Source organism: Gavialis gangeticus, unplaced genomic scaffold (genome assembly GCF_001723915.1).
Source record: "Gavialis gangeticus isolate Ggan-Ray unplaced genomic scaffold, GavGan_comp1, whole genome shotgun sequence".
Lineage (NCBI taxonomy): Eukaryota > Metazoa > Chordata > Crocodylia > Gavialidae > Gavialis > Gavialis gangeticus.
In genome coordinates, this window is record NW_017728959.1 from 2,009,278 (window position 1) to 2,020,041 (window position 10,764).

The 10,764-nt window shown below is 51.6% G+C and overlaps 1 protein-coding gene across 4 annotated transcripts in view; it reads left to right on the plus strand.

Annotated features, from left to right (window-relative positions):
* Positions 1 to 8,290, plus strand: part of HIP1 (huntingtin interacting protein 1) — a 205,368-nt gene extending 197,078 nt beyond the window's left edge. For 3 of the 4 annotated variants that reach the window (XM_019508843.1, XM_019509085.1, XM_019509013.1), the window contains exons 25-31: positions 1,445 to 1,538; positions 2,698 to 2,798; positions 3,026 to 3,131; positions 3,969 to 4,092; positions 4,440 to 4,501; positions 4,782 to 4,893; positions 7,050 to 8,290. In XM_019508843.1, the coding sequence (XP_019364388.1) occupies positions 1,445 to 1,538; positions 2,698 to 2,798; positions 3,026 to 3,131; positions 3,969 to 4,092; positions 4,440 to 4,501; positions 4,782 to 4,893; positions 7,050 to 7,153 (703 nt within the window). In that variant the 3' untranslated portion in view covers positions 7,154 to 8,290. Of the gene's footprint in view, positions 1 to 1,444; positions 1,539 to 2,697; positions 2,799 to 3,025; positions 3,132 to 3,968; positions 4,093 to 4,439; positions 4,502 to 4,781; positions 4,894 to 6,703; positions 6,964 to 7,049 lie in introns of those variants that run through there. The other variant, XM_019508920.1, reaches the window with a different exon arrangement.
* Positions 8,291 to 10,764: the final 2,474 nt, after the last annotated feature.

Consider the following 10,764-nt stretch of genomic DNA (forward strand, 5'->3'; position numbering starts at 1 on the left):
GTCAGACCTGGCTGACTGCTCTTCCCAGCAGATGTCTGGAAAGTTCAGGTCACCCATGATGACCACGTCCTTTGACCTAACTACCTCCATGAGCTGACTTAAGAATTCCTGGTCTAGCTCTTCCCCTTGGTTGGGTGGTCTGTAGTAGACCCCCACCGTTAAGTCTTTCCCCTCGACTGCCTTGTATTCTAACCCAGAGTACTTCTGTGTGCCCCTCCTCTGACTCCGTGCTACTTGATGAGGATGTATTCCTCCTTAATGCAGAGCGCCACACCCCTGCCTTTCTGCCCTGTCCCTCCTGTACAGCCTGTAGCCCTTGATATTCACCACCCAGTCATGCGTTGGGTCCCACCACGTTTCAGTGAGCCCCACTATGTCTGGGTTGGTGTCAGCTAGCAGAAGGGTAAGTTCTTCCTGCTTGTTTCCCATACTACGAGCGTTTGTATAGAGGCATTTGAGGCCTCCTGAGGATGTGTGCACTGGCCCCCTAATCTCAGCATTGCCCTGGCCCCTGTTGCTTCCCTGTGTATATGTTCCACTCATCGGTCTAGTGATTGTTTCTCCCTCTGTTCCCATTTCTTCCTGTCCTGAGTTATCTTTCACAGTGGCAGGCAGGGGCCCTGTCTGGACAGTACAGTACCAGGGTCAGGGATTCACATTGGGTAACTTAAATTTAAGGAAAAAATGCAAATTATGGTGTCGGACACAAGGAGGAGGAGGACCAAGCTGGTGGGTGAGGAGGTTGCAAATCTGGGGCCAAATGCTATTAGACGGACAGAGAGAAACCATTAGGGATACAGAGACCTGTCAATGGGCAGTGAAAGTAGAGGATGTGCCTCAAGCAGCGTATCAGAGGTGGGGATTCTGCTCCACTTTCAGACTCACCATCTGCCAGCTCTGTCATACTTCTGGTATTCTTAGAAGCAGCTGATGCCAGAGCCCTGTTCCCCATGAGCCAAGATACGCCATGTGCTATACTAGGTGAGGCACGTGTTTCCTGACAGCTACATCAGTTTCTGTGGGTAAGATTTCCACACAGGCAGCACTAGGCCAAGGAACTGCTTAAACCCAGAGGTCTTGTGTTGGCCTCCCAGCACAAGGATGAACCTCATTCTCAGTGAAACACATTCCTTTCTCCTCAGAAGGAAAGGACACATCTTGTAAAAGATCCATAACACTTCATGTATCTCCCTTCTCTATCAGTTGGCTGAGTGGAGGAAGGGAAAGTGGGTAAGGTGGTGTAGTCAGTGTGAACCATTTGTGTTTTCTGTCAGACTGGTCAGTACTTAGGGAATCTATGTTCTGCACAGGGTGCACCTAGATCCTATCTTTCTGGCTATTCTAATTGTTGTAGGAGAGCTGTCTGAAGCCAGCTCAGGTTTATATATTTATTTGCTTTCTGCCTGCCTACAGTTAACTTCAGATCATGAAAAATCTCTTGCAGGATCCTGGGCTCCTGCACAGGCCTGATGCAGGCTATCCAGGTGCTAGTCCTGGCTTCTAAGGACCTCCAAAGAGAGATTGTGGAGAGTGGACGGGTAAGCTGGGCCTTACCTCAGGAGTATGTAAGTAGAGAGCTGCACCTTACAAGCCCTCTGTCTACCACAATGGCTCAGCAGGATGGCTTTTGTCCTTCTCAGGCATCTCTAGCAGATTAAGGCCTCTGGAGTAGCGGAGGCCCCTGATTTAAATTAGAAAAATAATTTGCCGAAAGAAGGGGTATGAGCTTCACAGTCTTAGTTTCTGTTAAAGCATCTGGTAGGGGTGGCAGATAAGAAGCTAATGGTCAATACTGACTTCTGAACCAGGAGGTGTTTTCCAAACATGGCCTGCTTTGGGCTTCAAAGAATTTAGTGAGGCCCGGAAGGTAAGTCATAATTGTCTGTGCCAGTCAGAGCCCGTCCCTTCCCATGTTGCTGTGTGGGTCTTGGTTGGCCATAGTGTTTGGGATTTGCGGAGCCCTGTGCAGGCAAGTTAGAACACAACCAAACAGAGTAAGAACAAGGATAAGGGAGCCTGTGTGATTAGAAAAAACAGCTATATCCATCAGTCCCATCTGTGAGGAGCTCTGGCTGGAAACCAGGGTTTTTGCATGCTGGGTGGCATCATCTGAATTAGAGAGAGCTTTACTGACTGTTCTACATTGACTGGCAGCAGCATGCTGGATGTTGCCCGTTCTGTCCTATGGAGCTGGCAGCTGCTGTATTGCATTTAACCAAGCTAGAACCCCTCCCCAGATAAACTGTTTTAGATACAGGGAGCAGAAGCTCTGGAATTGAGTGTGGGAGTGGATATGAGATTGCAAGGGAGCACTGTTATGGAGGCCATGGGAAGGAGAGTCTAAGAGCTCAGACATTAATCCAAATGGAACTGGGCCTACGCTGCAAATGTCTTCCACTGGCCTGGACCAGGTTCTATCCATGGGCCTCTCAGAGTTGATGTATGCCTAGCCTGTTAGGTGCTGTTGTTCCTCACTGGATGACTAGAACTCCTCCCAAGAACCATGGGGTTTGTTGATACATGGGCTGCTGATTCTTCTTCCTCTTTATGTAATGCACCCTCTTGTCTGCCCCAGGAAATGCCAAAAGCCAGGGGTAGAGTCAGTAGGCAGGAGCCACAGTGACTGAGCTGCATTTCTCACTCGCACCCCTTTCTCCAGTGTGTGACCCTGGGTCTTTTTCTTTTTCTACATGACAGGGTGCAGCATCCCCCAGAGAGTTCTATGCCAAGAATTCCCGCTGGACAGAGGGTCTCATTTCTGCCTCCAAAGCTGTGGGCTGGGGAGCAACCATCATGGTGTAAGTGTCCATGACTCCAGGGTAGATGGTAATGGAGGTTTTGCATTGAGTAACAAGAAGTGACAGGGGATGTGGGCAATGAGCTGGACTGGGGCGAGAGAGCTTGAGCACCCCTGGCATCCCTTTGCCCAGGACAAAAGGCCAAGGTAATTTTGTACAGCGGACACGATGGGGAGTGGGATGGCATGTTTGCATAAGGATTCCATTCCCTTTGCTGCCTTCCACAGTGATGCAGCTGACCTTGTGGTGCAGGGGAAAGGGAAGTTTGAGGAGCTGATGGTGTGTTCTCATGAGATCGCAGCCAGCACTGCGCAGCTGGTGGCTGCCTCCAAGGTAGGAGCTTTGATCCAGCCACTTTTCTTTTTCAGAGCCCAGTTTCATACATATAGGACCAGCCACCTTGTCTGTTAAGGTGGAAGATCTTTGCTGCCTCTCAGTTGTTCAGGAAAGGAGAGACCAGCAAGATGGCCTTGCAATTTTCTTGAAAGCACCCTTGAAACTACTGTGGTTGCTCACTTCTGGGTCCACACTGTGACCATGATCTGAATGGCATGGCCTCCAGCAAGGATTCATGATCCATGATATTCCATCAACAGGGGCAAGGCAGCTGCTGAGTTAGGGCTCAGACTGCCATGAACATCAGCTACCTCTCTTCTTGGGGCTCAAGTGTGTGTCTCAGGCACAGCACTAAGAAGGATAAAGCAGTGCTCCTGCAGGAGCTCCAGGAGACAGCCTCCCAGCGGGGGACTTCCCAGCCAGCAGTTAGTGTAGTAGGGGCAGGACTCTCCCCTCATCTCCTTCCTTTGGATGGTACAAGCAGTCACCCCCACCAGTAGCCTCTCCTTCTGAGACAGGGGCCATGGAAAAGCAGCCTCCTTTACATCTCTCTCCCTACACCCAAAGCAGCTGTGGGCTGCCTGTGATCTAGCCCAATGTGCTGAGTACTCTCTGGTATTACAGAAGCTTTTCAGGGCCAGGAGGCAAGCTGAGATAGCCTTCACAGCACAGACAGCTGCTGTTGCCCTTGTTGCTAGCCCCAGACATGGCACTTGGAGTGTGGCTGTTCTGTGATGATGTTCCCTCCAAGAGCCAAACCAGCAGGCAAGTCATTTCCTTTCCTTGCTTGTCCTCCCCATTTGATGAGCTCAAACCTTGTCTTTGATCTGGCAGGTGAAAGCAGATAAGGACAGCGCAAACCTCTCCAAGCTCCAGCAGGCTTCACGAGGTGTTAACCAGGCCACAGCTGGGGTGGTGGCTTCCACCAAGTCTGGAAAGTTACAGATTGAGGAGAAAGGTAAAGTAGCAGGCCCTGGTGTCACTGGTTTGTGGGCTGCAGGCCAGGCCAGCAAGATCTTGCTGCCCTTTTCCTCCCCATTTCTTGAAGGGCTTATTCTTTCATCCTCAGCTCTTCATATTGTTTCTCCAGTCACCATTTCATCATCTCCTTCTATTCATTCATTGCCCAGTTCTACTGATTCATTCATCTATGCCCTCATTGACTGTAGTCCCCTGCACATATTCCCATCAGTCAGTTGGTTGGCCTGCTTAGGATTCTCAGCACTGGGGAGTCTTTGGCTTCTGGAAAAGAAGACCAGAAATAGAGAATATCTCCTTACAAAAACTTGTTTCCTTTTTCTGTAGACAGTATGGACTTCTCCAGCATGACACTAACTCAGATCAAGCGCCAAGAAATGGACTCTCAGGTAGGACCGTAGTCTTATCCTGTATAAAGTACTCCAGTTGTTTTCTAGCATGTTGCAGTCTAGTAAGATACAGTAGGCAAATGCACAGTGCTGCTGATAATGTGGGGCTGGGGAGAGGACTAAAGAAAGTAACTGAAAATTCATTGTGTGTGCTGTTAGCAAGAGTCAGTGCTGGCAGTGAGTGTGAGTGGGGGAGGCAAGAATAGAGGTCCTGAAACAGTGCTGAGACCCAGGAAGTGCTGCTGGCCATCCTCTGATGACAAGACCCTTTCTTCCGTAGGTCCGAGTTTTGGAGCTGGAAAATCAGTTGCAGAAAGAACGCCAGAAGCTGGGGGAGCTGCGCAAGAAGCATTATGAGCTAGCAGGTGTGGCAGAGGGCTGGGATGAGGATGGTAAGTGCTCTGGTGGCAAGGTTCTTTGGGTATATATATCTTTTATTACACCAACTAAATAGTTGGAAAAAAGTTATTTGCAAGCTTTCGGGCACAAACACTCTTCATCAGGCATAGGGAGACTTTGCTGGTGTTATGTGTTCTCCAAGATAGAAAATAAAGTAATTTACAACAAGCAGGTATGTGAAAATGCAAATGAGTGGAAGGTTGGAAGGCAAGGTGGATTTTGAGCAGATCATGGGCAAATCTGGACTTAGCTTGAGGTAGGTGGTAGGCCAGGAAACAAGGGAGGTGGCAGAACTTGTTCTTTGTCTGTTTCCCCTGCACACAGCAACATTGGCCTGGGTGTGAGATCCCAAGGAGCTGCTACTTGTGCTGTTTCATTGGCCTCCTGCAGCACACAACTTCTGCAAGCAGGGCAGTCAGATCACATGATTTCAAACTGAAGCCATCACTTCCCATGAACACTGGAAGGACTCAGGCAGTGGGGAAAGCCCAGGTCCCTGTTACCTGTGAGACCGCTGCATTGGTCCTTCCTTGGGTATCTCAACCCATCTCTGCAGACTGCAAAACAAACCCTGTCCCTTGGAATATTATAGGAATTGCATCTCCAGTCCCAGGCTCCACCAGCAGGGGTGCTATAGGGAATAGGGACAGAGATCTAGCTGGAGGGCAACTTCCGGCTACTCAAGTCCCAGGTTCCAGTAGCAGGGCGCATTGTAGGGAATGGTCTAGGACTGGTTCCCAACCTTTTTATACTGTGGACCAGCAAACTATTTAATTTACATATTTAAATTTAATTTTTACAGGGGGGGAGTTGTAAAGATTGGATTGGGTTGGGGCACCACAGCCATAGGCACCAGGGGACCCTGCAGGGGAGGGGACTGCAGGCAGTGTCCCGGAGGGGACCCAGCTGGAGCTGCCCGTGAAAAAGGGGTTCTGCTGCCTTCCCTAGGAGCAAGCAGCAGAGTTGCCTCCCCACCCCCTGCCCCGGGCATTTCTCCACCTGCATTCCCCTGCTCCCAGCCACAGACAAGACTGAGGTATCCTGCCCAGCCTGGCACAGGCCCTGGTACCTGCTGCGCAGGCAGCACCTCACCAGGCACAGCCATGGTGGTGTGAGTGGGACAGGGCACACGGAGCTGGCTGCCTCCCTCCCGGGACTACCCAGCCGCCCAGCTGTAACCCCATGTGTGGCTGCTGGCAGCAGAAGCCACGACCCAGCAGCCAACCCTTCATGGCCTGGTACTGGGCTGTGCCCCGGTGGTTGGGAACCTCTGGTCTAGGAGCTTGGTCTATGCAAGGGCTCCACAGACTCCCCTAACAGGGTGCCATAAGGATCCAGGCAGGAGCACTGGCTATGGTAAAACTTCCATGCCATTCTGTCCCAGCACAAGGGACTGTAGAGAATTGGAAAGGGATGCTGGCTGTGGGAACCATCCTGCCCCCATCAGGAGCAGTCACTGGTGCCCAGGAACATATGACTACTTGTAGGGGAAATCTGCATTGCAAACAGTGGTGAGCTGGCAGTGGGCGTAGACATACCTGTGCAGATTTTAACCCAGCTGGCTCCAGTACCACTAGCAATGAAGCTTTGGCAGCAAGAACTTCTACCTGCCTTGGGCACTGGCTACCTCCTCAGGGTCCCAGGTTGCACTGGTGCTCTGATTGCTGTGATTTCATTGCTATCAGTCCCCAAGCTTGGCAGGATTAATACTAGCCAAGGTATGGCTATGTGAGCTGCAACCACACTTCTGCCATAGCCATATTCTAAGGGTGAACATAACGCTCCATTTCCCCTCCCCCCCAGCTGCAGACTAGCTTCCAGAACCTGAATCTGCAATGGATGGATGCCTCTTCAGTTGGCCGGGACCCAGCTTTCTGAAGACACACAATAAACTGGTGCAAAATCCAACCTGAAGCACATGTCCTCTGCATTCACAAGGAGCTTCCTCTCAGCGCCATCGGTCGGGGCGGCCCAACCAGTCCTACAGGCTGGGAGGCGCCAGCAGTAGAAGCAAGGCTTCCCCAGCCATGGCAGTGCTGCCTTCCCTCCTTAGCCACAAGACAGAAACACTGCATGTGTATTTATTTGAGCTGCTTTGAGGATCTCTGGGGGCTTGGGGTTTAACCCTTTTGTTTCATTTTTTGCACAGACTCTCTGGACTGTTTCTCCTCAGCGACATCTGGGCTGAGCCCTGCCTGGTGCCCTGGCAGCAAAAGCTTCACTCTGCATACAACTGCTAGGGTGCTGCTCTGACCTCTCCGTGCTTCCCCAGCCCTGCCAGTGCACGTGTTTAACTGGTGGCAAGCAAATGCCCTGCCAGAGGTCCATCCTGGTCTGAACATTTGGAGATGTAGCAAAGCCTCAAATGAGTTCTCTTGCTAGCATTACTGGGCAGGCTCTGGGCATGGTGCTGGGCATTTGTGCCTCCCCCCACTGTGTTTCCCCTCTTGCTTGCTCTGGAGCAGCTGTATCTGTGGGGCAGGCTCTGCTAGGGTTGGGCTGTGCCTTTGCAGTCATCCCAGGGGTGGAGTGGAACCAGTGCCTTTGCTGCTGGAAGAGGCCTGACTGGTGTACTGCAGGCCTGCTCTCCCTTAAGGTCCTACCACGCTAGGAATAGCCATCCCTGGAGCAGCTGACCCCATCTGAGCCCCAGCACATAGCTAGGGGGAACTTGCCTCCTTGAAGGCTGGTGCTTAGAGAGCCTCTGGGGTGTCTGTTTTGTTTGCTGTTGACTGCAGTGGATAGTTCACTGTCCAGCCTCTTCCACAGACTCCTTCTACAGAGATAACATCTTTACAGTCATTGAGACCCGTGATGACTGCAAGTGGGGACTTGGCCTGATAGCAAAGGAGAGGATTTAATGCATTATCAGCCTGTTATCTCAAACTCACCCTCTCTTGAGGAGCAATTCTGTTCCCCAGCTCCAAGCAAAGGAGCAGTGGCCAGTAGGCTCCCAGGCCTTGTTCCCCATCCTTGTGGCATTTAGAGTCCTTGATCACTGTGTTAGTGCCAGCAATAAACCATTGTAAAAGGTGCTTGGCCTCTGGCACAGGGAAGTGTCTGCCTCTGGCTTCCTGCTGCTCCAACACAAGCCTTAGCCCACTGGGAGTGTGCTGCAGCTGGACCAGCCCCTGCCTCCTAGGGATGGGTATACCTGCCCCACCAGCTCAGCACACCTCATAGGCTGGCTAGAAAGTGGAGCTGTGGCACTGTGTCCAGCCAGGCTGTAATCAAACACCCTAAGATAGTTCACCAGTCAGATCAGAATCAGTAGTGAGCACTTGTACAGATGGGAGGAGCCTTGAACAGCAACTAGATTTTGCCCACCTCACCCTCTGCTTTGCCCCAGTGCAGCCATTGGTTAGTGCTGAGCAGAAGCCTCCCCTGCCCTGGGGACCTGGTGCTCTCCCCTGGGCTACCTGCTGTGCATCCCTGCTGGTGCTATTCCTCTGCACGTTCTGATCACTGTGAACCTGCCTCATGCACCTGTGGCCCTGGGAGCTACCATAGGATTTTCTGGGCAGGGGAAATGGGAGAGCAGTCCTGCCTCCCTGTATCCTATCTCCCATCAGTAGATTGAATGGAGAAGGCTGGGGGTGTCATATACTGAAGGTGTATGTTATGTGCCCTCCTTTAGAGCTGGGACTCTAGGGGCAACCTGGGATCATCCAGCTCCCTGCTTCCTACCCTGAGGAACAGATCTCTGGCTCAGTTCTGTGAAGATCTGAACTTGGCCTTCTAAGCCAAGCTGACTGGTCTGAGCACAGCCACACCCTCCTTCCAGACCTGTCCCTGCCCATTCAGACAGCCTTGGCTGGGGCCTGGACTAGGCAAACTGCAATAAGCAATAGCAGTAGCCACTACATTCCACCAACAGAGAGCTTTCCTGAAGGAGAGAGCTTCTGGCACTCTTGAGCTGGAGATGCCTTTGACTGCCCAGGCAGACAAGTACCCTTTCTACTAAAATACAGGCAGCAGTGCAAATGAGGACCAGAGCCAGCATCACCCCTAGGGAGCCCATCTATAGTTAGTGGAGGATAAGCTGGGGGCAAGGTGTAGTTACCAATTCAGACCTAGCACAAGGGTGTCTAGCCCCACCAAATCTTCCTTACCTGGCCAGGGAATACATTCAGTCCATTGAATGTTAGGAAGTGCTATTACCTGTACTCAGCAATGACTTTGAGTAGGGATTTTCATTAAAGACAGATCCCATGGCAGTCTGACAGGGATTTTACATAAATCTGCAGAGGAGTTCCATGAAGGGAGGGTTGCAACTTTGCAACAGCAGAGATTTGCTTTCAGTTGACACTAACAGGAATGCTGAAGTCACCATAGTCCATCTGGCCTGTATCTTGCCTTTTTTGGAGCCTAATACCAATAGAATCCATGTGCTCTGCAGTTTGGAAACCACCTAGTTACCAGAAAACTTGACCTGTTCCTGAGGAGCTGGGCTATCCCTGCTGCTCTCACTCACTCCTGCCAGGTGTGTATAACATGCGTGGAGGCTCCAACCTATCCTGAGCAACCCAACCTTTGGAAGAAGGGGCCAGAGCAAGGATAGCCACTAACTGCTGGCTTTGGCAGGTAATGCCCTGTACTGCCTCAGAAAAGATACAGAGCCAAGGTTACGGCCCTGACTAAATAGCCAACCTCTACCTGCCTGTGTTCCACAGAGTGCTCTAGTGGGGTGAGACCTGCCACCACCTGCAGCAACATAGGACTTTCTGCTGTGGGTTTTCACTGCCCTTCCAGAGTCTGTGTCGTCCACACATGGCATAGCTATAGCAAGTCACTGCTCCGTAATGTGCCTAACTTGCATTCTGCTGCAGGCCTTCACCCCTCCTTGCAGACTCAAGCCAAATACAGTCCCACGGTATCAGTTCCAAGGATCATCCTTGGCCTCCAGGCATCTCTAAAGCAATATAAATAATCCCATTGCTTCAGTACAAGGAGACTTGGGTGGTCCTGAGAATCCTGTCCACCTGTTTCTGGGATCCCGCTATTCAAGGGAACCTCCAACTACCTCAGGTTTCCAGGCTGTGGTCCAAACTGGGTTGTGACCCATGGGACAAACCGAGGAGGAGCAGAAGGGGTTTTGGAGAAGGCTTGGTGACAAAATACAATATCTGTCTCAAACTGAAATGACTTTTATCAACTCCTGTAAGTGATTAAAATAGGTCTTGGCAGGCATCTGGCTCATAAAGGGTTACAGGTGCCACCTGTTTTCCAGTGGGACTTTTAATTACTGTTTTTGTTTTGGTTTTTTCATTGTACAATACGTTGTTTGTGTGTTTTTAATTTTTAAATAAATATTTTGACCCAGCTGTGGCCCAGGCTCCAGGCTTGTTTTGCAGAGTGGGAGCAGTGCTGAAGTATGACGCGAAGCTGGAAGCTCTGGGATGGTAACTGCTGCTCACCCTCAGGTTGCTGGCTTTCCTGAGGATGGTTCTCATCTTTACCTACCCCCATATGAGGATAACTGTCATGAACGACTCACACCCCCAGCAGCTGGGGGGGCACAGCAGCAGCAGGAGTGGGGTGGCGGGAGCGCAGCCGTGGTAAACGTGGAGCTCCCACAGATGCCACCAGTGCTGTCAGCAGTGTGGGCAGAGTGGGGAGTGAGTGCTGACTTGGTTGGTGACCACCCACAGCTACGGACAGGGGGCAGGGCAGGGCTGGGGGAGGGGAAGCTGGCTGGGGGCTGAGGGAGGGAGGATGTTTTGGGGGAGGATATGGAGTGTCTGCCAGCTGACGGGCACTCCTGGTAGGGCTTTCCCCAACACCTTCCCCTCCCTTAGCCTGGGCACTGCTGGCCCTCCACCTCAGCTCATTCTGTGCCTGCTCCCAGGATCGGGGGGGGGGGG